Consider the following 27060-nt stretch of genomic DNA (forward strand, 5'->3'; position numbering starts at 1 on the left):
TCTACTTATGAATAGTCATGGGCCACTTGCGAGGGGCAGTGGCACCCTGAAGACCTGTTTGACGTTCCTCCTGGGTTTCGGCCACACCAGGAGGGGGCCTCGCTTGCCCAGAGCGGTCTCCGTGGGCATTACTGATGAAGCTGGATGCAGGGAGGCCAGGGTGCTGGAGGTCTCCTAAGCAGTGGGTTTAGTCGGATTCTTGTTCCCAGATGCTGCCCTGTTCGTCCTTGGCCACAGTGGGAGGTCTCCCTGCCCTTCCCCCCCGCCCCCCCCCAGCTCTAAAGTCTGGCACTGGGATCCTTCAACACATCTCAGAGTTATATTATTGTAACAAATCAGTCAAAATTCCATTTTACAGTTAAATAGACAGAGAATGAACAGTGTACCATACAGCAAGTTGTGCATTGAAAACAAACACATTAAGCAAATTATAGTGCAAAGCAGGTTCCACCCTCCCCCCACCCCCTTCCCAGCTCTGAGACGGTTTTACCGAAGATGTGCATGTGGCAGGTGTTAACACCTCGACATGACAGTATGTCACCAAGGGTCTGTACCCGCCACCACCAAGCTTACAGTAATATGGTTATCAAAACTTCTCCATTTCCTTGTGCTTTCTAAATCAGTGTGTTCGCCAGGGACAACTTTAAAGCAGCCTTGTAAATAAGGACCCATTTCTAGCAGCCGGAGCTGTCTGCACCCACTATGGGCCTTAAAACCAGATTCAGCATGACTGTCATCATTTTTATTTGTGGGAGGGGGCGCGGGCATGTGGGAGGAGGGATGCATTTATTTCCTGTCTCTGCCCCTACCAGGGCTTGGCTCTCAGGAAGGGCTAGTAATCCGGAGTGGGGCTACAAAGTGCTGGGCACTGGGAACCCCAGGGTGCCTCCTACGCAGGCCTGGGGCCAGTCTGCAACCACAGAGAAGAAGCGAGGAGGGGGGAGTGGGTGAGGGGACCAGGGCAATGGATTTGCAGCTGCTTCCTGAGAAGGGGTGGGGACCCCCCCCCCGCCCCCGCTGCGTGCAGAGAGTCAGCAGGACACCCCAGCAGCTATCTTGAGATGGAGACTGTTTTTTTCCAGTGAGGACAGGCCCAGAGAAACTGCAGCGGGTCGGGTGTAAGATCACCAGAAGGACTTCCTAACTCGCCAGAGTGCATAGCCGGGCACATCAGCTGCCCTCTGTTTCAGGTTGGGGGCAGGGGTGTGTGGCGTGGCTGGCAGAGAGCTCTCACAGAGACGACAATGGAGGAGGAAAGGTTGTCATAGCCACAGAGGATGTGGCTGCAACAATGACTGAAAACCACACGCTACGTGCTGTCTAGCCCTGACAGGGTTTCTCGTCCTTTCCCACTTGTGCCTTTTTGGAACTAAACTCCGACTCCAGTATCTGTGTAGCCTGAAGCCCCGGGCAAGTCCTGCTTTCCTGTCTGCAAACTAAAGGGGCAATACTTTCCTTCCTGAGGCCAGGGGCTGTGCCGAGCTGAGGTGCTGGCCGGCCCTTCTGCCGCCACCCCACCTCTCTACTTCCTGTTGGGTGGGTATCTGAGAGCCGCAGATGTGAGTTCTAGTGTCACCTGGGGTTCCCTTGGGTCCCCACCAACATGGGCCCTTGGGTGGGAGTTGGTGGGATGCCGGAGGGCCTGACAATGCCACTCCCAGAAGGCAGAGAGGATGCTGTTCGCTACTGCAAGGCTTTACCTCTAAGAGACCGGGGGTTTGAAAATATTTGATGTTTCTTATTCTAAAATCAGCTTTAAAAACTGGTTTTTGTCCAAGCCTGCTTTTGGAGCCCAGACCGGTTCAAGATGGAACCCTGTTAGAGGCTAGAAGATCTGACGGGGCCGGCCCGCAAGCCTGGGGTTGGGGAGTGCGCACAGCTTGCCTGGACCAAGGTGAGGCAGGGAAGCTGAAATCTGACCCTGTGACCTCTCACCAGTGCCTTCTGCTAGGACCTCTCTGGGCCCCGTGCTCTTTCCACAAATGGCAATTCTGAGACCAGCCTGGGGGCAAGGGTAGGGGGATCTTTGGCCCTCCACCAAGAGAACAGAGGGCAAACGCCTTGGGCTGGTAAAGTGCACAGAGGACCTGTCTGCAGGTGTTCTTCCTGGTTTTAGGGACCTGCTGCCATTGGCTAGTCTCCTGGGGGGCCTGGAACCCGCAGATAGCGGAGACAGGATGGGAGCTTTGGGCTGTTAGGAACTCTAGGGAAGCAGAGCTGGCGGGGGTGGGGGCGGGGGAGGGGGGGGACTGGCTTGAGGGTGTTCTCATCCCATCTCTGCCAGTGACTTCCAGGGGCCCTTGGATGGACCCTGTCCCCATCCATACAATGAAGGGAAACCCTTTCAGGGGTGGAGAGACCTTCCAGTTCTGATTCAATTTGCATAAATGCTAAGGAAGGGCTGGGCCCACGGGTACAGGGTCTTTGAGGAAGGGCAGCGGGTGGGGAGGTCTTTCCAGGGCCCCGTGGGTCAGAGGCCAAGCCGTGTGGGCAAAAGCCACCTCTCGCTGGAACAGAGATGGTCTCTGCCCCAGGGGACCTGGGCCCTGTGATAGCACCGGGCATGGCTGGGGAGAGCCAGGTCATTCCGGGGGCGCGGCAGGAGGATAACCTTCCCACAGGAACGTGGGATGAGATGATGAGGGTCTGGGCTAGGGGCAGCGTCCTGAGGGAGGTCCCTACCTATCTGTACAATGACGTGGCTGGACTGGATGCTCTCAGAGCCGCCCACCAGCTCTAGGCCCCAGGCCTTGTGGCCCCTGCGCCCATGACTGGCCTGGAGCGGTAAGTCCCACTCCTGCCTGGAGCTTCGAGCCGGGCCAGCCACTTGTCCGGAAGTTTCGTGGGATCCCTGCCTCCGCCGGGAGCCATCTGCTTGGACCCCGGGGGGGTCAGTAGGGCCGCCACACGGCCTCGTCCATGCGGCCCGGCGTGCTCAGGGCGGTAGGGGAGTTGCTGTGGCTGCCGTCCGCCTCCACGCTGTCGCTCTGGCCGCCCAGGCTGGGGTTCATGAGGTTGCCCGCGGCGACAGAGGCGCTGCTGGTGCAGGAGGCCAGCATGCGGGTCGGGGAGCGCTCGCCCCCGCTGCTGCTGCTGCCGGCCACCATGGAGAACTGGTAGGAGCCGGAGGACGCGCCGTAGTACAGGTGGTAGGGAGACGGGTTGGCCTGGAAAGGCCCGCTCTGGTTCTGCGGGGCCCCCGGGTAGGGCGGCGGGAGGTAGGTGTGGTGGAAGCGGCCGGTGGTGGGCATGCTGGCCACGCTGAGGCTGCCCGAGGGCGTGGCGCTGTAGGGGAAGGCGGCCGGCATGGCCCCGGGGTAATGCATCCTGGGGTCGGGGAAACGGCTCTCCGTGAACGTCTGCAGCGCTGGGAAGGAGCGGTCAAACTGGCGGGGGTCGGAGAACGGGTTCAAGTCCGAGGTGCCTGGGGGACAGCAAGGGGGACAGTCCGTCATGGCCTGGCAGCACCCCAGGAGGGCCTCTTGACGGAACGACCCGCGGAGGGGCGCCTGGGCGGTCCTGCTGGTGGGGTGCCTGACTCCGTTTCGGCGCAGGTTGTGATCTCAGGGCTGTGAGACTGAGCCCTGCACGGGGCTCCGAGTTCAGGGGGGAATCAGCTTCAGACCCTCCCGCTGCCCCTCTGCGCTGAGCACATGTGCTCTTTCTCTCTCTCACATAAATAAGGAAATCTTAAGTGGGGGGAAAAAAGACTGACCTCGGGGCTCTGTTTCACAGGCCATTTGCGGGACTCCCTGCTTCTAGATTTGCCTGGGCTCTTCCCGCCCTGGGCTGCTGGTGCGCTGGAACCTGCCTGACTCGGAATCCGGCCCCACCTGGGAGGCAGGTGGGAGCGGCTGCCTGGGCTGTAGGTGGCCATGGGGACCTCCCCAGACAGGCGGAGAAGGGGGAGGAATTTTCTTTCTCCTTGTGGAGTCCTCTTTATAGCCCAGCAGCTCAGAGGCATTCTAGAGCATGAAGGTGGGCCCCCCACCCCCCGGGGCCCCTGGGGGTGTGAAGAGCCTCTTCTGCCTTCCTCCCTCCCCATTAATAGCTCGTAAGACCGCGGGTATGAAGAGTCTCCAATGGTGCTCTGAGCTTGGGAGCTGCAGCTTGCTTTTACAAATAAGGCAACTGAGGCCCAGGAATGGTTTTTCCTAATGATGCCCAGGAAGGACTGGAGCTCATCGTGGGGCCTCTGCTTTCCACTCCCTGCTGCTGGGTGCAGGCACCTCCCCTGCCCGGGCGGGGCTCAGGCAGCTTCCCTCGCCCCGGGCCTGGGCCTCCAGGGCTGTCCTGTAGACTGGGGCTGACTGGTGGCCCGACAGAGAAGAGATGCCACCTTCGTTTGCCTCAGCAACAGTGAGATGGCAGCCGGAGGGGCCTGGTGGCCCGGAGCCGGCCTTCACACGGAGGGACCCAGGGTTCAGCCCCAGTCCTGCCCTAGTGTCTGCAGGTATGGCTCTTCTCTGGACTCCCAGACAAGGGTCTCTCTGCCTCTGTCCCCTACTCTTGCAGTTGCAGACCCCCCACAAAACCTCAGCATTCAAAGGGGCTTTAGGATTGAGTCTAACCCCTTCGGCAGGAAAACTCAGGCCCAGAGAGGGTGAGGCACTTGCCTCAGGGTTACATGGCACACTGGACCTGGCACAAAATCCTAGGGCTCCTGTTTTGAGCCCTGACATGTGCCTGATACGTAGCTGTCCCGTCTCTGAGGCAGCCCAGCCCAGCACTTGTCTTGGGTCTGATACTTACTGGGCAAGTCACTTAGCTGCTCTGTGCCTCAGTCTTCCCACATGAAAAAAACAGGCAGTGACAGTGCTAGGGATTAAGTGAGTTACTACACGGAAAGTACTTAGACCCGCACACAACAGAGGCCACTGAGGTTGCCCTGTGCACTGGCTGGGACACCTCTTGCTCTGGGCACCCAAGAGAACTGCCCCATGCAGGGCCCTGTGAGGACGTGTCCCTGACCCTCCTGCCTTGTGGCCTGGTCGAGGGGTGACTCTGGGCAGCAGCAGAGAGGTGGAGGAACCCCCAGCAGAGGTCCTAAGGGCAAGTTCGTCTGGTCCCCATCCCTCGTGCCGCCCCCACCGAGCAGGACACAGAGGGAGACCGTCCCTGTCACGTGGGCGGCTCCCGGTGTGTGCCGCCTGCTCTGACCATGGCTTGGCTGGGGGCAGTGAGCTGCAGGGACCCTCAGGCCTCTAGTTCCCCCAACTCTGCCCAAGGTGCTGTGGGGCCTCAGGTGACACCTGTAACTTCTCAGGGCTTTGGGCTCTTCCTGACTCCACTGGGGGTGTTGCCTTAGCAGTGGGCTCTGGGTCTGGTCCCGACCGTGAATCAGAACAGAGCAATGCTCCCAGGCTACAGGTCGGTGGGTGTAGGGTCAAGGGGCCAGATGAGCGGGGCCTTCTGGAACATCTAGTATTCTCTCTAACAGGGCCCCTGGCCAGTCCGTGCTGCCCTGGAGTGCAAGAGATCAGAGAGGTGCTTAACTCCCCACTGTCATCTCAGTATGACAGAGCAGAAGGCCTTGGGGACAGGGGCTGGCTCCCCGAGCAGAGCCAAGCACGAGGCTGATACACCCACTCAGAACGCAGGAAGTGAGTGCCGCTCACGCCATGGGAGTGCCATTCTCCAAACAAAGGAAACCCAAGCAGGGACCCCAGAACGCAGCAGTAGGCCTGCAGCCCAGGAAACACAGGGCTCAGGAAGCTCAGGGTTGTGCAAGGTGGACCCGGGCCTGGTGTGTGTGGCCCCTGGAGTTCCCATGGGCTGTGGGCTCTGAGCTGGGCTCACCCAGACTGCCAATGTCCTCTCCTGCCTTGCTGCCAAGCTGGGGTGGGGAGGGGGGAGTATCTGCCCTCAGCACCCCTGTGGGTGCGGCCCCCATTCCCCCAGCCCAGTAGCCCCGGGAAACCCGAGCTGGTCGGCTGAGGAGCAGCCAGTCCCAACACTGGAAGGAAATGTTTATTTTCTTCTCCAAATTGCCCCAGCTGCTGCATGGTGGCTGAATGAGGCCTTTGAGCCATGAGAAGCCCCTACCGTGGGCAGCCACAGCTGAGGGGGCTGGGGGCTGGCGTCTGGAGGGGTCGGGGCCTCAGCACTGCTTACTAGTGACCAAAGCCAGGGGGTCAAAGCTATTAAGGGGCATTGAGACAAGTGACAGTGGGGTGTCACTTGAGGGGGATCCCCAGGATAGAGTCTGAGGGCGAGGGCTCATCCCACCACAGGGGCAACACCAATGAGGGGGCCCCAAACCCAGCCTTGCCAACACCCCTCGTCTCCCCACATTACAGATGGGAACACTGAGGTTCAGCGAGGTGAGGTTACCTGCCTGAGATCACAGCTGGTGCCTGACATAGCTGGGTCTCTAGCCAGGTCTACCTGATGGCAAGTTCACTCCAGAGAGCACAGGCCCGGGGAGGGGGAGAGCTGGCAGGGGCAGAGGGCCACACAGGCTGCCGTGGGGGTGGGTGTGTGTGTAGGGAGGGGCCACAGGATGCCACAGAAGGGGAAGGACTGGCTCAGCCACGCCCCATACAGGCTCAGCCTCCTCTCCCCACAGCCCCAGGGAGGGGCAGGTGTTCTGGCCTGGCCCTTCTGGACATGGGGTGGGGAGGCTTGCCTCAGGCTCTTGTAGGCACCAATTTCAAAGCCATGTCCATGCAACTGTGGCCAGGGAGAGGTAGGTTTTCCTTCCATGGGAGCTGCTGCCCAGGAAGCCACTGTTCACCCTCACCTTCTAGATTCTGGGGCTCCCTGGCTGGGCTCCGATACGCACTGGGTCCCAGCTCTGCACGTGGCAGGGAAAGGCCTGGAGTATTAGGCTACTGTACCTGGAAAAGGGCTGGCCTATGGGACATGGAAGCAAGGATGGCTTTCGGGCAGGGGGCGGGCAGGAACCTGGAGAGGAGATAACCTCTCCCGGTCTCTTGAGGTCAGACCCCCATGCGGCAAGCCCCTCTCATTGGGCTCTAGAACCACTAACTGTCTCAAACTCACTAGCCCATGGGTCTCTCCTCACCTGAGGGGCTCAGCAGGACCAAGAATAGAAGTTTCCTGTCCCAGAAAAGAAGGGGTTGTACCAAGGCCCGGCCACTGTATCATGCCTGGCACACAAGGGCCGGGGGCAAGGCCTCCCTTAGTGGAGAGCCCCAGTTAAGCCCCAAGCTTGGCCTGGAGTCAGCTCGCACCCCTACCTCGGGCTCTTCCTGCGGGGGCTCCCTCGTCTGCACCTGGGAAAGTTCCTGGGAGTGCAGAAAGTGCAGAAAGTTCCTGGGAGGAGGTGCTATGGGGACTTTGGACATGGTCATCAGTGGGCTCTGGCCCCCACAAGTGGCTCTTCATCTCTTAGGCCTCAGTTCACTCATCTGTCAGATGGGTTGTAAGCAGGCCCCGCACGACCGGGAAAGAATGGCCACTTACGGGATGTGGCTCTGTCCAGCACCGAGGACCAGGGCTCTCTGCCCCCACCCAATCCAAGGGCCCAGAGAACAGTCAATCCTCCTCACCCGGCCGTGTATGGACCTGCCCCGTGCCAGGCACCCGTCTACTCTGCAAGGCCTCAGTGTGTCTGCCACAACCATCCAGGCAATGGGGACACAGACGCTGTCTGGGGACCCAGCTGAGAAGCCTCCCTTGTCTTTCCTGTTTGGAAGCAGTCTCTGGGCCAAGGGCGGACTTTTCCTAGGCGTTGCTGGGTGTCCCCAGCGCTGCAACATCACTATGCCATTTACAAAGTTTACCTGAGTGCAGTCATGGTATCGGAATGTTGCCCCAGCCCCGGGCAGAGACACCCACCACTGCCCCTCCCTCAGACGGGGGACATGTGGGCTCTTCAGCAGGGACAGGTCTGTCACAGGCTCCTTAGACAAGTCATACCCCAATTTTAACGGGTACACTCGGGGATTAATGCCTACGTCACTCAGGAGACCGTGAGCCCCCGGAGACAGGACCTGTGTCTATCCGTGCGGGTCCCTGGGGACCGGCGCTGCGCATCGCATGTACAGGGTGTCCATATGTGGTTGCTGGGTGACCGAATGAAGGGCCTATCCCAGGTCTGGGCAGAGTATCCCTGGAAATCATCTGGAGGAGGCCATGAGCAGGACTGTCCTCCTTCATAAAACAAGGCAGTGCAGTGAATGACCTCCAGAGGAGCCTTTGTTCTGTGGAAGCAGGGCCATGCGCAGGGCCCCCTCCACCATCCCGCCCCCTGCCCCCCGGCTCCCCCAGTGCCGTACCTTGGATGGGGGTCTGGGCCTGGCTGCTATAGTGGCTGGTGGTGCTGATCGAGCCACGGGGACTGGGCGTGCTCGGCGTCACTCGCATGCGCAGCCGTTCCAGGTCCCCGAAGCGGTCAGGGAATGGCTTGGTCTGGTCCTCCAGCTTCTGCCGGTGCCCTGCAGAGCATGGGGAGCCCATCAGTACTAGTTCCCGAGAGTCTCAGGGAGACACCACTGCCTCACTCTGCTGGGAGGTGCTCCCTGAGGTCCAACCTGAGACATCCGTAGGACAATCCTCAGGTGACTATCAACCCCTCTGCTGAGGTTCCCCACGGGCTTTCTGGATGGAGAATGGCCATGACATGCTGCCTTGGGGCTGCTGTGATGGTCTGTCTCACCCCTGCCTGCCTGAATAGGAGTATATGTTCTTCTATCTGAACCTCTAGAGCCCACTGTGCAGAAGGGGAAACTGAGGCAGCAGGCCTGTGTAAGTAGCTCAAGGGGGCTCCTGTGGGACTCGGGCTGTCACCCTCTGCCTCCCAGTGTCCCAGACCCCCCCCCCCCCGCCACTGCCCATATCTAGAAGAATAACGGGACGTGGCCCTGCAGTGGGACCACCAGGTGCACCAGCCCTGAGCCACCCTGGGACCCCCAGGGCGCGCCTCTCTTGTCCCCGCCTCAGACAGAAGGGAAAAATCCAGGGGGGTGAGAAGAGACATGGGGCACTTCCGGGCAGGGCTGAGCTCCCGCCTCTGACTGGAAGCTGTGGGCAGGGGACCAGTGCCCCTGGCTGGGGGCATCACACCTGGAGAAACTGTGAGCATTTCCCAGGACTTCCCTCCCAGGGCCCACTCAGGAAGGGGTCCAGCTTCATCTCCCAGGCCCCGGGGGTGTGGGCCAGGTCGGGTGCTCATGCCCCTGCCTCTGTACAGCTAGCTGAGGCTCCCCTCACGGCTTCCTGAATGACGTCAAGCTTGTGGGGATGCCCCCCGCCCCGCGCACTTTTTCAATTATTCATTTTACATTTCACAAGTGACACACGAACTTCTACAAAAATGAAAGCATTAAAGAATTACAGGTCAGGCTATGGCTCCTTTGACACCCCCTAACTTCTGGGGAGGCCCCCCATATGATCGGTTTGGTGGTCTTTCTTTCTAGCCTTGGAAAGATATGTTTTCCAGCATGGAAAACACAGAGCAAGTTTCTCACAGACCCTCTTGAACGGTCTCAGCCTGGTTTGCTCACAACAGAGCTCCTGCTCTACCTCGGAAGCCCTCCCCGGCGCAGAGGGAAGGCTCAGCGAGGAGGAGGACCGAACACTCAACACTCAACACTCGCCAGCAGATGTCCCTTGTCCTGTCGGTCCTGGCCCTGGAGGCTGCAGCTCGCTCAGCCCGTCATGCCCTAGGATGGGTGATTACGTGGTTTGCCCATTTCCTCTGTTATTCACCTGCGGCCCTCCCAGGAACTGTACGCGTCCGGGCCCTCTTCACACCTCTTTGTGTCTCCAGTGCAGACACTAGAATGGGCTGATCATCCAAACACCAGCCGTTAGCCTCAGACCGGGATCCCAACCCTGACCCGGAGGCAGGAGGCCAGGCAGGCAGGGCGGCCAGGTTCTCCTTTCACAAAGAGAACTGCAGCTCAGAGAGGTGAAGAGGCTTGCCCTCAGTCACACAGCGAGGAAGAGAGAAGGATGTCCTGTATCTGGGGTCCCTCGGAGAAGAAACATGGGGAGGGGCTAAGGGAGAGGGAAGGCTTGCCTGAGTCCTCGCGTCTGCGGTGACATACCAAGTTTTCTAGACTAACAAGGAGGGAAGAGGAGAGAAGTTGATGGGAAGGAAAACAGAAGCCCTCACTGTCCTGTCCTGAGGCCTGGAAAAGCATGAAATGACTAGTGACCGCCCTTGGGAATGAGGAAACTGAGCTGAAGGCCTCAGAATGGGTTTGATTCCTGATTTTCAAAATGGAGATGTGATGGATTCTGGCACCAGAGATGCCCATGCTCCCTGCCCATCCCTGCCTCAGACGGGCATCCGAGGGCTCTCAGAGATGAGCATGTAGTCCTGGGAGGGCTCAGCAAGTCATCAGGAAGCAGGGAACCCACTTTCTCCTCGGAGGATGCCCCAGACCTGGAGCCCAAGGGACACTGTCAACTGGGATGAGACAGCTTGGCTTCTAGCCAGGCTCCCTGGGCTGCTCCCAGGACCATTGCAAAGGGGCCAAATGGAGGCTGGGGGTGACTTTAGCTGGAGCTGGGGCTGTAGGCTCTGATGCTTGTGGGGACCCAGCAAGTCACATAAGTGAGGCACATGGGACCGGTGGGGCGTTGGGGTGGACTGGAGAGGGTGTGCCTTGTGGAAGGGCCAAGTGCCACCTGGTCCAGTTGGCTGGTGCCCTGATGGGGGTGGGGCCAGTGTGGCCAGAACTTCCAGTTTACCAGAAGAAACCTGCTTTGATGTGAAATGTTTATATGCTGGCAATTAATTATAATACTGAGAAAAAAAAAAAAAAAACCAAACCCCCAAACCAACTTGTAGGATGTGTCCTGCTCACCGGCTGCCAGTTTGCAACCTCAAAGTTCGAGATTTCATTTTCTGGTGGGTTGGGTAAGCTTAGCCACTGAGGACTGCTTAACAGATACCCCTCAGGGGGTGGTCACTAGGGGAGTGTCACGGGGCCTGGGAAGATGTGTTGTCGACACGACTGCGCCGGCCACCGAAAATGGCAGGGCCATGTGGACAAGCTAGAGGACAAATGAATTCGGGACAATCTCAACAGGCAGGAAGTTGGCCGGATAGACGTGGGGACTGCAGACTGACCTGAGTGCAGCTCGGGTGCAAAGATTCTGGGTGTCTTAGTCAACCACAAGCTTGCTGTGAGCCAATGGGGCTCCACGAAAACTGGTGCAAAACCTCAGGCCTTGTCATTATCGTCACTGTGGGACAAAGTCGTGTCTCTGAGTCACACTGTGTACCAAGTGTTTACAGTTACTCCTGCGGCCGGAGGAGGGAGGGCAAGGCTCATGGCCCACGCAGGTTCGAGGACAGGCCTGCCGCCTGTGCGGCCTGGTGGCCTCACTCGAGTCCCACTCCCTCCCCGCTGCAACCCGAAGCTGTAGTGTCCCCTCTACAGCCGAACAAGGTCTATGCGCGTGCTCCCTCCATGCGGGTCACTTCTACCCCAGCACATGCCACGGGAGGCAGGGCCACATCAGCGACGGGGAGTTGGGGAAACACAGCCAGGCCGACAGAGCCAACCCCAATGTGCAGGCCCCTGAGGCCGAGTCCGGGGAGTGTTCTTTCTCCTGACGGTCTCCTCTTAGCTCCCACTGTCCGGGGGGGGGGGGGGGGGGGGGAGCTGCGGAGGCCTCCGGATGTGACCTAGGCGAAGCGGTTGGTCTGGGACAGAAATCAGGTCGTCTGGCCGGAGCCTTCACCAAGGACACGCTTCCCGGAGCGAGGCCATCCTCACAGGACTCTGGGACTCGCTTCCTCGCCACCGTGGAACTCTGAGGCCACTGGCAGGGAGGGGCGGCAGGAAGCTGACGTGGCTCCACGTGGCCAGGGTGCCGGAGAGTCTCGGAGCCACGGGGCCCGGCTGCCACATTTGGAGCAGAGCGGAACTTCCCATGCCCGAGGGAAGATGGCCCTACAGAACAGACCTCTTTGATTCATTCCGCTGCCCACCGCGGGAGCTTGCGAGGGGGGGGGGAGCTCTGGCCTCGCTCCCTCAGTCACCTGGGGCCCAGCCCTGTCACGCCATGTGCCTCAGTTTCCCCCCGCACAGCTGGCTCACGGAGGCCCCTCCAGCTTTGCAAGTCTCTGGCTGGAAATTATGAAGCTCAGCCACCAGCCCTGCAAGGGCCTCCAGGAGGGAAGAAGGCTCAGCCTTCTTTCCACCCTCCTCTTGGGCCGCCATGCCTGGCACTTCTCAAGCATCTCCTGCCTCTCACACGTCAGAGCCACAGCGCAGGCGCAGCCCCTGCTGGAATGCTTCCCTGCCCTTCCGGGCTCACCCCGAGAGCCCCTCCCCTGCAGGCAGACCCCCTGCCCCTGCCCCGAGCCCTTGCAGCACCTCTGCAGGCTCTGAGCAGCAGCTAGCATGACCGGAAATTAAAGCAGCAGCCAGAGCTCGCAGAATGCTTCCTCCGCTCCAGTATCTAAGTCACCGACGGCCCTGCCTGGTTCCATCTTACATGGTCCCTGCTGTCCCTGTCCTGCAGGTGAGGAAACGGAGGCTGGCTGAGGGTCAGGGACGTGCTGAAGTCACGCAGATGGCTTGAGACCATCTCTTCTTCCTGGAGGCCATCCTGCTAGAAAGGGGCCTCGGTTCTGATCATTAGGGGCACCAGACAGTGGGTTCTAAGGCCTAGCCTGGCCCAGGGCCCAGCCTGGCTCTCTGCAGGGTGGGTCTGAAGAGAAGAAGGGAGGGTCTCAGTGGACTCCAGCAGAAGCCCCGTCCTACTCTGAGACTCAGGGCCAAGAGTCCTGCTCTCTAACCACACTTTGCTCTGACTGACCTCCTCCTCTGGGCCGCAGCTGCCACACCTGTACTGTGGTTTCATACCGTCCAGCCCCCAATGTGTGAGTGAACAACAGGACAGACCCCCAGGGTTTAAAAGTAAAGCACTTTGCAGGGAGGATGGGGGACCACCTAAGTAAGACCCCACCGTGGCCCACCACACCAAGCCTAGTGCTGGCCTCCTGCAGCTGGCCTCAAAGCACTGCAGCCCCTACAACATGGCCTCCCTTAGAGCTGTGATCCCCATTTGTGGAAGGGGATCCAGGTCCCAGTGGCCCAGGCCTGTACAAGTCAGCTCTCACCCACTGGTGATCAGGGGGGGAGATCACTTGCCCTTGGAGCTTCAGCGGTCTCCTCTGTAAAATGGGAGATCTCATTCTAACTCCCCAGGGTGTGGACGTGCTGCAGGAATTAAACAGGCAGTCTGGCGTTGGCCCTAGAGGAAGGCATTCTGGGCTCCACAGTTCTTCCACACCCCTCCTGGGGTGCCCAGCCTCGCACATGTATGAGGAGGGTCAGAAAGAGGGGAGCTGACACTGGGGCCCAGCCAGACTGGGTGATTCACCCAGGGTCACACAGCGTTGGAGGCAGATGACAAGGGCTAGGTTCTGGGTTGCGGGCTCCCTAACCACCAGCTCTGGGACATCCTTCTTCACCACCAGCTGGGCCAACATGGGGTCCCCGCGCCTCCCAGGAACCCGGTGCTTCTAGGGGAACCATCGGGGCCATGGCCCTGCCTTCACGCTGGCCCACCGCCAGCCCCTGTGATGAGAGTGGCAACCACTTGCACAGGCGTCTACCATCTACCATGGGCCACTGTGCTAGGTGGGCCGTGCCTGTCTTCTACAAGGGTCACAACCCTCTGAGAGGCTGCGACCATTGCCCCATTTTAAGGATGGAAAGTGGAGACACGACGAGGTCAAGGTCACACCTGTAACTGTCAGCATGTTGCATGAAGCTTGGCTTCCCAAGACTTCCAGGAGAGGAGTGCTATGTTGACGGGCGGTGAGGCTCCACTAGCAGGAGGCCAGCTCAGCATTCTGCCTCCACTGGGTGGGAATGGGACAGGAGGCAAAGGGGGCAGGCAACAGGGAGAACCAGAGTTGGGCAGGGCTCGGGAACAGGACGGGCTGCCGGGAACAATGTGCGCCCCAGTGACGGGGCCTTCACCCATCTGAAGACACTCGGCTGCCTCCTCGGCTGCCTGGCCCAGCTCTGGTGCGGTCACAGCCCAGACACAGCAGCCACTGTCCGCTCAGCCGTGGGGTGGGGCACCCGGGCCCAAGGCCCGCTCTGTGGCCTGTCAGGAGATTTACACCCGACTCTTAACAACCGCGCGCGGAATCGCGGGCGGGTGCTGGGCCCCGGGTGGTCTGCCTTGAATCGGCCCCCTGTGAGCAGATGAAAGCTGGTCGGTGGCTGGGCAGGGAAATGGGCTGGCGGGGGGCCAGCGGGCAGGGCGGCAAGCGGCTCCCTCCCAGGGCTGCAACTGGGGCTTCCAGCAGGCCTGGGGTTGATTAGGGGAAGCCGGGAGGTCTGAGGTTAACCCCTTCCCTCCTGCTGGGTGCACTCCCCTGGGGATCTAGGGGATCCTGGGAGCTGGGGCCACAAACTGTTGCCTCTCCACGACTTGGGTGTCCCTCTGCCTCCCCACACCTGGTGCTGAGAACAAAACTGTGGCAACTTCAGGACCCTCAAAGGCCCAGAGACAGGCTTAGTTAGGGTCACTTCCCCTGCCCATGCTGTCTGGGGCCCTCAGCAACCACTGGCTCTGGGCTTGCTTCCTTCAGACCTCTCTGGTCCAACGTCACCTCCGCTCCCTGCCCACGCCCCATCCCTGCGCTCTCCACCGCTCCCCCCAGCTCTGTTTTTCTTCCTAAGATCTCTCACTACCTGAAATTAAGTCAGTTAATCATTTATTTATTTCATTTATTCAACAAAGAGTTACCGAGTACCTCCTAAGTGCTCACGTCTGTATTTTGGGGTCTAGGTCAGTACCTGGCAAAGCAGAGGAAAGAAACTCTGCCCCGTGGAGCATATACACTGGTCAGGGGAGATAAGAAAGAAACAGAATGAGTGAACTCTATAGCATCTTGGAAGGTAATCAGGGCTCTAAGTTAAATCGAGGCTGGTAAGTATGGGCAGGGGTGTGTATGATTTGAAACGACATGTCAGGGGAGGGCTCACTGAGAAGTTAAAGTAAAACCTTCATTCAGGGTGGGAAAGAGCAAGCCATGCGTCCAGGGGCGTCTGGGGAGGAGTGCTCCAGGGAGACAGAAGAGCAGTGCAAAGGCCCTGAGGCAGGGATGTGGCTGCCCAGTTGGAAGACCAGCCAGGAGGCTGGGGTGGCCAGAGTGGGGTCAGCGAGGAGGAGGATGGCAGGGAGAAAGGAAGGGGTAATGGACACAGAGCAGGTGGGGCCCTGTGGGCCACGGTGACTAGAGTACTGTTCACCATCTTTCCCTACCTCCAGTGTCTAAGACCCAAGAGGGACGGAGCCTGTCTACTGGGCTCACTGTGGCATCCCCAGCTTCTAGAATAGTGCTAGACACATGAAAGGTGCCCAGGAAAATATTTGTTGAAATCATTCCATTTACATTTTTGGGAAGAAAGGGCCCACAGGCAAGGTGCCTAAACCACCCGCCTCTGCCTCAGGCAGGATTAAGAACTTGGGTCCTACCCTTTCAGGGACCAGCACCTGCTAAGCCTGGAAGATGGGGGAGCGATTCTTAAACCACGGTCCTTGCCAGAAGTGCCAGGCCCTGAGCTGCCTCCTGTCTGAATCCTGGATCCTGCTCAGCCACCTGCTTTTTTAACCAGCCCCTGGTGACTGTGAGGGACACCAGCACTGAGAACCTCAGAAACCAAGGCCACACAGGCAGGAAGCCACCAAGCCAGCCTTCAAACCCAGCCAGCCACCTGGCTGCAGATCGGGCATGCTCTGCAGGGCACCAGAGGGGAACGACCCAGCCACAGAACCCACAGCTGGGCCTCAGGGATAGGTAGACTCCCACTCCTTGGCTCCCAGGACCAGCCCCTACCCCCACCCCACCCCACCCCACAGAAGGCTCAGCCCTCACATGGGGTTGGGAGTCACCAAGTGGGAGAAAAGCCCAGAAAGGAAATCCTGTGATCATCCATGAGGGTTTGGGTACTTCCTGCGCGGCTGGGCAGCTGCAAGCTCCTTTCGTGCCCAGGACACCTCCCTAGGACAGACATTAATAGCTACTATCATCCCCATTTCACAGATGAGCACAGGGAGGTGGGAAGGCCCTTCCAAGGGGCCCTCACTTCCCTGAGTCCTAGACTGGAGCCCCTGGGGGGGGGGCACTGAAGCTCACCCTTGAGCAAGGGGCTCTGTATCCTGCCCTATCCCCTTCTGGCACCCCAGAGGACCTGTTAGCAGGGACTTTGCACCAGGCCTGATGCATGGGGAACGTCTAGCAACCAGCAGTGTTGAGCTGGTCTCTTACCTCGTATAGGTGGGGAAAGAGAGGCCCAGAAAGGAAGAGGATTTGTCCAAGGTCACACACTAAAGTCCAGGTCAGGGTTAGAAGCCAGGGTGCTCGTGAGACCTGATCTGCAGGCCTGGGTGGGCAGTGAGGGGCAGGAGAAACGCAGGGCCTCGGGACGGGCGGCCTGGAGAACTTCTCCCCACCACCCCACCCAATGGCGGCTCTTTTCTAGAAATCAGCTTCTGCTAAGATTTTGTTTGAACAAGTCTCTTTAAATCCATGGGTCTGACCCAAGTCCAGGCCAACGGGCGCCAACCACCTCAGCACACAGAGCCAGCCTAACCTCCAACTCCAGGCTATCTCCTGGCCCAGCTTCCTTTCCTTCCTCTTGCTGCCTCATCTCCCTCTGGCCTCTGCTGCTTTGTCTTGTGTCACCCCTTCCTTCCTCAGCTCACTGCCCAGAAGGGCTGTCTCAGGTCTGGGGGACCCGGGGAGAGAAAAGCAGGCAGAGGATTCGAACTAGGGGCTCTCAAAGGCAGAGCTGAGTCTCTCTCCTCATCCAGGGGCCTCCAGGGGGAGGGTGGGCAGCTCTGGGCCGAGCAGGGCTGGACGTGGAGGCCCTGAGGGGTTCCAGGCATTGCTGGGCCCCAAGGGAACATTCCTAGAAAGCTCCAGGACCCCCAGCTCGCAGGCCTCCATGGACCGGCTGCTTTGTGGAGTGGCTGCTAAGGGCGGCATCAACACACGGAGCCCAACCGTGGCTCCCATCTGCCCCGATTCTGCCCCTGGAGACAGGCAGGCATGTCACCTCCATTACCCCTCTAAGGCCACGGCTTAGGTTTCTTAGCAGCCATGCTGCTGCTGACCCAGAGAGGGTCACCGTCCCCGAATGGTGGTGGTGGTGGTGGGAACGCATGGCAGCGGTCAGGTACTGGGGATAACAGGACACCGTAGATCCAGTGACTCACCCGGATCCTCCCTCTGCCACAGCCAGATGCTAGCCACATGCTGTCACTGATCTCTAGGCCCGCAGCGTGGGGGGTATCACCCCACTTCTGGGAGGAGGGGTGGAGGCCCAGAGATGCCAGTAACTTGCCTGGGGTCCTTCAGCCAGGCCGGCTGACTCAGAACTTGTTCTCTGCACCATGGAGGCCTGTAACTCACAAGGGCTTCCCAACTATCACCACCTGAGACTCTTGGGTCTCTTGGGACTCTTGGGATCACCCACCCAGTTCACAGATAACAAAACTGAGGCCAAAAAGAACACATGGGTTGTCCAAGGCTATGGAGCCCAAGGCCAGGGGCATGGATCCACCTAAGGCCAATCCTAACAAGAATACGGCTGGAGCAGATGTCAGCCTGCGAGCCTCATGCCAGATGCAGAAGCTCAGGAGGATGGAGGGTTTGCCCTGAGAGCCTACAGGGAGTCATCCCGGGCCACTAGGCCGAGCATTATGCCCTTCCTAGGTGGCCAGTCCCTGGAGTGGAACCAGGAATTGGATAGATGGGGAGACAAGCCAGCCTGATTCCCAAGAAGGAAGGGGCCAGCCCACAGGGCAGGCCTGGGTGGCCCTCACTGATGACACCCTTGCATAGCCACACCCCTGTTCAGAGCTTCCTGGGCTCAGGTCCCCATTCTGTCTTCCTGCCCCAAGTCCACCCAGCTTAGAATGGAAATCTAAGACTGTCTCTGGGAAGACAGGGCACCTCTCAGCAGACCACGGGAGGCCCTGGCAGGTTCTCAACATCCCCTGGCCTAGATTCTCTCCTCACTCGAACTAGGGTGACCGTTTGGCTCTGCTCTCACAAGGATCCCACGAGATAATGAATGCGAGAGGGTTTTCTGAACTGCAAAGGGCCACTATCACAAAGAGAAAGTCAGGGCCACTTTCCATACCCCACACTGAGCACGCTGCAAATCCGGGGGCGGTCCAGGCAAACACGCTGGTCAGAAAGCAGCCAGTCCAGAGAGGGCCAGCTGGTTCTCAGTTTCATTCATTCATTCATTCATTCATTCATGGAACGCAAGCCTCTGGCCCACTCTGCGGCAACCGCCCCACTCTCCAATTTCTCTGATGTAAATCTGCAAACTCCAGGTCCTTCAGCAGGCAGAAGCAATGAAACACAACTCTGATGCTAAAACACACACATCAGGACTCCCTGCACATAGTAGCTGCTCAATAAATATTTGCAGAATCAATTTGCATTCCTGAGTATGGGTTTTAGGGTCAGAGTGCCTGGGCTCTGTGTGACTTAAGTCACTAACAGATCCAGAGAAAGTTTCCAAGGAGGGGATCCGGCCTCGCAGCCAGATCAGCTCCTGTTTTTGATGGCTCCCTCTCTCAGCCGCTGGCAGAGGAAGCTGGAGTGGAGCAGCGCAAACCTAGCCTGGCCCCCCTCCCCTCACAAATACCCTATCTGAAGCCTGTTCCTTCCCTGAACCCTTTCCTCAACAGACGCAAACTGCAAGTCCATACTCCTCTAACTGTCCATCTGCCCACCCTTCCACGGGCAGGCGTTCCTCAGGGAAGGGCGCCAGGCTAATTCTGCCTTTTGCCCTCCCAGCACCCTTGCTGGCCTCCAGGAGTCCAGAGCTAAGCACAGAGGGTCAGGTGTTGCTGGTGTGTTTTGGGATGTGGAGTCCAGGACTGCAATCCCACGCGAGAATTCTCCAGGCATCCAGTGCCATCTGTCTGACCTTGGCTGCTGCTCTCCTCAACCCCCACTCCCACCCACACTGGGCTCTTCTCCCCCATCCAGGGGGCTTAGTGACTTTGGCACTTACGTCTGGGTTCTCGGGGTCCATCCACGGTCACCTTGATGGCTCGGTGGTAGGTGGCCACTTGGGTGGGGTTGGTGAACACGGTGATGGTCAGTGTGAAACTCTTCCCTGGGAGGAGTGGAGAATAAATGCAGAAGGTTGGCACCTGGAGCGATGAACAATACTCTGTTCTCTCTTCCAGAAGGGGCAGATCTCTCTCCTTTGAACCTGGCAGCAGATGGGGCTCTAGGTGAAGGTCTAGCTGTTGGCCTTGGCATTCAAGGCCTTGGAGGTCTGGCATCATCCTCTCTGCTATTTCCTCCCTGCTTCCCTGCCTTTGTGCCATTCCTTCTACCCAGAGACCTTCATGATTTTGGAGTGGGGAGCGTTGAAGTATATTTATTAAAATATGCATAAAAATACAGATTTGGGGGGGCACCTGGGTGGCTCAGTCTGTTAAAAATCTGTCTTTGGCTCAGATCATGATCCTGGGGTCCTGGGTTAGGCTCCCTGCTCAGCGGGGAGTCTGCTTCTCCCTCTCCCTCCCTCTGTCCCCTAACTCCTGCTCATGCTTTCTTGCTTTCCAACAAATAAATAAAATCTTTTAAAAAAATACTATTTTCTTTTCCTGAAAGTAATTATGACTTTATAAAAAACTGGAGGGGAGCACAGAAAAATCACCTACAGTTCCACTAACCCAGAGATAAACACTGTTAGCATTTGGGTGTTTTTGGCTCTAGTCCCTTTTGGGTGGGTATGTATGTTTACAGAGTGGCAAGGACTCCAAAATACGTATATTTATACCCTGGTTGTGTTTTTCTTCATTTAACCTCACATCGTAAGCACTTTCTGGTGTCATTAAAACCCCTTCATAAACTTCATTTTAATGCTGCAAAATACTTCAACCCACAGAAGCCTCGTCTTTTCTTTATCTGCCTCCTTCCTCCCTGGGGCTCGGGCCCTGCAGCCTCCTCCTGGCTGACTCCTGGTTGGGGGGTTGGGGGCTGGGAGAGCGCGGACTGGGGAGCTGCCGGCATTTCATTTGTAGACGCAACTGTTATTTCCAGAGCTCTGTTCTATTTTTAGATAGACATTTGGCTCCAAAGTCTCCATTCAAAATTCCTGAGAGGAAAAACTTTTAAAATAATAATTTTCTTTCTTTTTTTTTTACCATTTAAAATAAAACGAAAATGACCTTTTGTTTACAAAAATCTTTGCCTCCATCTCTGCTTATTTCCTCAGAATAGATTCCAAGAAGTGGTGAGTGATTTCGTTGCATCAGAGGGCTGGGATGCATTCAGGGGCATTGATCGCTCCAGTGAGCGGACAGAGCCCCGGAGAGAGTCACCGTGACTGTGACTGCAGCGAGCCGCCCCCCCCAAGCCCAGCCCAGCCCCACAGCCGCCTATCACACTCCTGACTTCAGTCTGCCTCTCTGCCGTGCCTAGGGAGATTGAAACTTTTTATCTGCTTATGGTCTGTCCCAAACCCAACACAAATGATCACTTCAGGTTCCTTCATGCTTTCCTCAGTCGTGTTTTATTTATTTATTTATTTTTTTCCTCATTCGCGATTTAGTTCCGTTTGGAAATCAGCCTGTGTTAACCGGTTAGCAACCAGCTTCTCAGCTTCACATTCTGCCTTCTGACACCGAGCTGTACGGCATGTTCAGCTCTTGCCCCTGTTGGTGATTTCTCCTAGTGTTTCATGTTTGGGCAGTGCTCCCCACCTGAACTGTACCAAGCCGGTAAAGGTTTACCTTCGATAGACAGCGTTCTCGCTACCTTCCACCTTTAATTCCTTGATTCTTCTGGGGGTTTAACTGGTGGGTTTGGTAGAAGGTAAAGATAAGGGCAACCCAATTCTCCCAGCAGCTTCACGGAAGGAGGAGTCGATCCTCTCTCCGGCCCTCTTCTCTATCAGCATCAAGTCCCCCCCACTGTATGAGATCGGGGAGGCTGGGGTGAGGGCTTCGCCCATCTCCTCTAAGCTTGGCCTCCTCCTTCTCTGCCTCCGAGCATCCCTATCTCTGGACCTCAGTTATCAATCAGGGACTCCCTAAGGGCAGGGGCCTGCGGCCCAGTGCACCTGTGCCCACCCAGGGCGGGCAACTAAGGGAGGCTACCCGCAAAGGGACAGCACAGGAGTCCAGTCCCTGCACTCTGGCAACTCTCCAAGGCGGGCAGGCAGTCTTGCTACCCTCCTTTTACCAGCGGGAGATGAAAACTCAGGGCAGGGAAGGATAGCTTGTGGTTCTCCTTGCCAGGCTGGATCCGGTGATCATGTGAAAACTCGAGCCCCAGAAACAGGAAAATCCAGAACGAAAGTAAACCAGCCAGGCTTCCAGGACCGCACCACGGAACCCCAGGGGTTCTTCTGAGACACCGAAGAACTGGTGTATAAATGGGGTGGTTTAAATTGAGGCGTGACTCAAACTGGGCCAAAGTGCGGCCTTTCTGGAAGAATCTTCCTGAGCCAGCCCACTGAAGGCAGGGATGGAAACGTACAGCCCCTGCCCCTGGAGTCCTGGATCAGAGGAGATCGAACCCCTCACTCGCAGACTACAGGGGGCACGTCCCACGGTTTCTGGAAACCAAAGTGTATAAGGTCTAGGGAAATTTGAGGCAGGGCCCACCTCCCCTTCCTGGGATCTGCCTTCCCCTCTCTTTGGTCATTTTTCTCCTGGACTTTTTCCTCCCCTGCCAGACTCCCTATCACTGTGTAGACACTGCAGGGTGCCAAGTCAGATGGGCCCCAATTACTTAAGTGCTCCTGTGTCTCCCTCATTTCCCTCGGGTCTCTACTGAAAAGTCACCTCCTCGGTGAAGCCCTCTCTGGCCACTTTATCTGAAGCAGGCATTTTAAACTTGGCATCTGGGGCTCCTTCTTAGGATTAAGTGGGCCCCGTGAACAGGGACAGGAAAAAAAAAAAAAAAAAAGACGGCTATATTGTCTCTAACCTCTGGCTGCAATTTAGTATCTCCTTCAAGTATGGCCATGGGCAACAAACCACAGAGGTATTACAGAAGTCCCTGTGACCTTGTCACCAACAGACGTCACAGATATTTACATATCACATTACAGACATTGCAAATTTCTCTAAATATCTTTTATGCTCGTCACAACTTCAAAATCATGGTCGTCATCAGACCCATTGCCACATCTTATTATTTAATACACTAATAAAAGAGCACATTTATCCCAATTTTTTTAGACATTTTGCTGTGTTTTATTATAATTGGTTTCCATTGTAATCCTTTGTATTTCATTTTATTCTTTAAAACACATTTTTTAGAAACTGTCAAGTTGACCCATGGGGTAAAAAAAAAAGTTAAGAAGCTCAGTGTGAAACATCAGGGACCCTCCTGCTCTCTCCCTACTTGCTCCAACTTCCCCCATCATGCTAATTATTTTTGGCAATTCCTCTACTTATTTTCTGTCTTCCTCTACTAGATGGTAAACTCCCTGGGCACCAGAACTTCTGTCTTGTTCACTGCTGTGTCCTAACCCCTAGGACAGCATCTGGCACATAGTAGGTGCTCAAGAAATGTTTGTTAAAATCATTAAGGGAGAGACAACCGTGTCCATTTTACAGATGAGAACACTGAGACTCACAGAGGGGCAATGAGTCATCCAGGTTAACAGTGTCTAGGCAGGGCCAGAAAGGTTAGAATGTGCTGGAGTCCCCTGCCTGCCCTCCAGCACCCACCCCTCCCCGCCTCAGCCCCATACAAGGACCTGCTTCTGGGCAGTGAGAGGCCTCCACTCTCACCAGGCAGCAAACCACAAACTACCCCTGAGGTCATCAGCCCTCCTCCACAGCTTCCTCCTGCTTTCCAGTCCTGGCACCACCCCTCCCCGGTGCCCAAAGAGAGGGAGGGAGGAGGACAAAAGGCAGGGGCTGGGACCTGGGAACAAGAGTGGGAGGGAGGGGTGTGTATCAGGTACCATGGGAAGCAGGGGTCCCCAGAACGAGTTGGGGGGAAGCTGTCTCCCTGAGAGCCCCTCAGCTCTCTCTCTTTGCCTGCTGGTGAACGCCTCCTCCCACCTCACCCCGTCTCAGGGCAGGAAGCTGTGATGATGGAGAAGGTAGAGGACTTGGTGCAGGAACCTCAGGCAGACCTGCCATCAGCCAGAAGTCCAGGAACTGCTAACCAAGGCACTCCAGGGACTGGCCCCGGCCAGAGGGGAGAAGTCCCAGTCTGGAAACAGCTACCCCTCGGGGACTTGGGTGACTCCAGACAATCTCGTGGGCCCCTGGACCAATCAGCACGTACAACCGGGTCTGGCAGTGTGGCTCTGGTCCAGTCCCTGTTCCCCTCAGCCCCGGTTCTCATGTCAGAAAACCCCATCATGGGGGCCTCATGGATAGGAGGAACACATCTCAGGGGACCTCTGGGTTTTCTGGACATTGGTCAAGAAATCTATAAGCCAGACCCACACATCTCTCCTCAAATCTCCCTCTACCTACTAGGATTTCTTTTCAAACAACTAATGACTGTTCAGGAACTCCCGCTGTTTTCATGTTCACCTAGGCTGCCTCCTAGAGGACATTTTGGGAATTTGTGGCATGTGGTCCTCCAGAGGGGTGTAGGGGGTGTGGGGGGGGTGGAGAGGAGCGGAGGAGGCATGGGTCCAGCTGGGTACAGGGCACCCAGGCAGTCATTCCTCCTGTGTGTGAAACACCTGTTACAAAGATTCTCCGAGCCATGAGCCTAACTCAGTTTTACATAACATAAAACCAAGTTTTTTGCACACTTTTAGTATCTGTTGAATTTTCCAGACAGTTTCCCCCCACCCCCCCTGAAATTTTGTTCAGAACTTTGCCAAGCACTGTTCGCCCCTTCAGAAAACCATGTCGTCGAAGGCAGTGGACTCTTAAGTCCCACACGCCCGGGCTGGTGGTCTGCCACGGCGCTCCCGGGGCTTCTGCCGGCTGGCCAACCTCCCACTCACCACAAGGCGGTCTCACCCCACATTTATATATTCAGATGAATATTTTATCATAAATCACTTTTTTTTTCTCCATGAAAGCTATGGACTTCTATGGATTTTGAAACTGCACATAAGTAGGGAGGTTCCATTAGTTACACGTATCATTGTAGGACAATGAAAAGTGCGTTATATAGTATTTGTTGTAAGAAGGGTGGGAATCTCGGCCCTAATCACTGCAGGACACACCGGTGACTTGGTTTCTTTCCCTCCCTTATTTCTTTCCCATCTTCAGGCTTATCATGAGGGCTCTGTGGTGGTGGTGTCTATGTCCTCCATGGAAACCTATCTTCCTGGAATTAAGACAGCATCAGGGAATACGAGGCAAGGAAACAAACAGAAGTTTCCGTCTGGCTTCTCGATCTTGGCAGAAGTCCGAGGGCCAGGGAATGGCTCCGGGTCCCAAACTCCAACCTGTCTCAACTCTCGAAGCACCCCACTGTCCGGGTCAATCACTGATTTGTCTTCTCGGTGGGAATTTCCCAGTGGGCAGCAGGGGCACAGCGGACAGGCTGCTGAGAGCCACAGGACCCCTGTGCCCTCCTTCTCACTGCCAGCCGCCTCCACTTCTCCCACTCCGCAATTCACACCTTCTGGGTTTCCCCCCGCCCCCGCCCAAACCACACCATAATCACAGAATCAGTGACTATACCACTCAAAGGAACTTCAAAGATCTCTCCAGTCATAGGCATTCGATGTAACAAAATCTGTAACCCGTGTCCACCTCTCAATACGTGCCAAGTGATACACCGGGGCCAATTTCCTTAATCCTTATAAAACCTCGGGAGAGAGGGTTCCTTATTGCCCCCTTATACAGCTGGGGAAACTAAGGCACAGACAGGTTTAACCATTTGTCTCATGTCATCCAGCAAGTCACCGGTGGAGTTAGGACTGAATCCAGCTGGGCTGGTTGTCAAGTCCACGTTGTTCAATACTGTCAGACTCTGAGGTCTGAGAGTCTGCTCAAGTCCCCAGGTATTGGAACTCCCACTCAGGCCCCTTCCTGCCCCCGCCCAGGACCAGGGAGACTGATGGGAGAAGGGCTGTGAGAATGATTTATAAATGGCCTCCTGCCTCCTCCAGAGCCATAACTCCAGCCTCAGCCTCGCCTGCTTCAAGCGCACCAGCTAAAGGGTGATTTGCAAACCCACTTCTCTCCCCCAAAGTCCTGCAGGGTGAGTGCAGGTCCGTGGGCATAAATGCCACAAAGAAATCACTTTACGCAGCAAAAAGGCCAGCCACCCAACCAGCCAGCCATGCCCTTGGTCACTTGGGATCACCGTGTCTTCTCTTTCTCAATCTCACCTCCCAGGACATGGAGTGAGGTTCCATGTTCCTGAAGCTTCGCTGGGCTCCTGGGATGGACCTCCCCTCTGCCTGTTCCTTCAGGGGCTGCAGCTAGGGCGGGCGGGCCTCCCTACTCCCCCCAACCCTCCATATCCTCATGCCACCTGGCTGCACACCTGGCCACCGCCCCAAATTCAAGCTGCCACCAACCGGTGGCCAGTGACTCTCCACTCAGGGTTGCAGCTGGGATTAAGTTGCAAAAGGCTGGAGAGATCGGGGATGACAAAAGGGGCTTGGAGACTAATTAGGAGCAGCAATGAAAGCTTAATTCATAAAAGCAAACATTTTCCATCCATCAACCTGCAACCAGTTAAGGGCAACGTTTGAAAGAAATCTGTGCGTGGGGAAGGGAGCCAACAGGAACAGGAAATGTTTGAAAGAATGTAAACTATTTCAGTTTCATAAAAAGTAACAAGTAAACAGTTATTACATGCAAATAATGCCCTGGTTTTAATTAATGCTGAAAAGTCAAAATATGTTTGACATTTTATGTATACATTGAACGGCTGGAGAGGAAAAAATGGTGCCCAGATGCCCACTGCTGAGCAGGGCTGTCGGCTGGGAGCAAACGAAAACCTTGAGAAGGTCTTGTTTATTGGTGTTGAAAAGTACAATTCTGCCTCAGCCTCTGTGGAGGCTGGGGGCAGAGGGAGCCTAGTGTACTTTCTTAACCCAACTGGGGGGGCAGGCTGGGTCTTGCGACTGGGCACTCCCGGCTTTTCAGCAGGCTGGTCTTAAAGGGCCAGCGAGTCCTCGAGCCTCCATTTCGCTGGGGCAGGGTTTCTAGGGCTTCTCCACCCAGAAGTGATGATGGGTTTCGGGTCCCAGCAGCCTCCCACCGGAGAGCCCTGGGGCAGGAGCCACAGCAGGCGGGCTGGTCCTGCCTTCCTTCCTATTGCCAGAGGCCAATCACACAGGCAGGGGGGCACTCGGGGCTTCTGAGCGGGGTGGGGGGTGGGTGGCAGCCTGCAGGCTCCCCCCCCCCCCCCCCCCGCATTGCATTCGTGTCCCTCCTAAACCACCTTAAGGCTCACAGGGCTGGGGAAACTGTGACTTGGGGAGACCACAGCTGGGGAGAGGCAGCCTCGGCTGGCTCAAAACTTGAAGCTTGGGGAGATCCCAGCCCCGTGGGGAGAGTGGCTAGGGTGCTTGGGCCCCCGCAGACCGGCCATTCGTCTAAACCCGCTGCTAAGCCCTCTTGCCACAGAAGACCTACGAGGTCCTCCTTAATCCGTGATCTCTTCCTAGTGTCTTTTATGAGGCCAGAACATTCAACCATCGGGAAAGAGGGGTGACACGGACAGCTACAAGAGTTAGTAAACCCCAGAAGCTGGAAGCCAATTGTGTCTTTTTCTGGCCAAGGACCCGCATCCTCAAAGGGTTTTGTGACACTCCCATGGGGCTCCAAACCGCTGTCTGAGACCAAGCCGGGCCTGGGCACTTGTTTCTGGGGCTCCCATTTGGGACCCCAAGGGCTTGCTCTCAGCTTCCTTCCTAGACCTCTGCCATTGCTGGTGTCAGGGTGCGCAGACTCCCTGCAGCTCACCTCGCCCACTGCGGCCCACGAAGCGAAGGTCGTTGAACCTGGCCACCTGGTTCTTCATGACCGCCGAGGCATTACGCAACTCCGCAGAGTAATTCTCATCATTGCCAGCCATCACGGTCACCACTGTTCCATCGGGCACGTCCCCCAGCGCCACCACCTGAAGGCACAGGGGTAGGGGGACAGCTTAGAAGGGTAGGGGAGGCCAGGGAG

The 27060-nt window shown here is 57.0% G+C and overlaps 1 protein-coding gene across 3 annotated transcripts in view; it reads right to left on the minus strand.

Annotated features, from left to right (window-relative positions):
- Positions 1-297: 297 nt before the first annotated feature.
- The window catches only part of RUNX3 (RUNX family transcription factor 3), a 59964-nt gene continuing 33201 nt past the window's right edge, over positions 298-27060 (minus strand). For 2 of the 3 annotated variants that reach the window (XM_059135864.1, XM_059135863.1), the window contains exons 3-6: positions 26851-27007; positions 18990-19094; positions 8244-8402; positions 298-3424 (exon numbers count right to left, since the gene is read on the minus strand). In XM_059135864.1, coding sequence (XP_058991847.1) covers positions 2892-3424; positions 8244-8402; positions 18990-19094; positions 26851-27007 — 954 coding nt within the window. In that variant the 3' untranslated portion in view covers positions 298-2891. The remainder of the gene's footprint in view (positions 3425-8243; positions 8403-18989; positions 19095-26850; positions 27008-27060) is intronic. The other variant, XM_059135862.1, reaches the window with a different exon arrangement.

The sequence above is a fragment of the Mustela lutreola genome, chromosome 10, assembly GCF_030435805.1.
Source record: "Mustela lutreola isolate mMusLut2 chromosome 10, mMusLut2.pri, whole genome shotgun sequence".
Classification (NCBI taxonomy): domain Eukaryota; kingdom Metazoa; phylum Chordata; class Mammalia; order Carnivora; family Mustelidae; genus Mustela; species Mustela lutreola.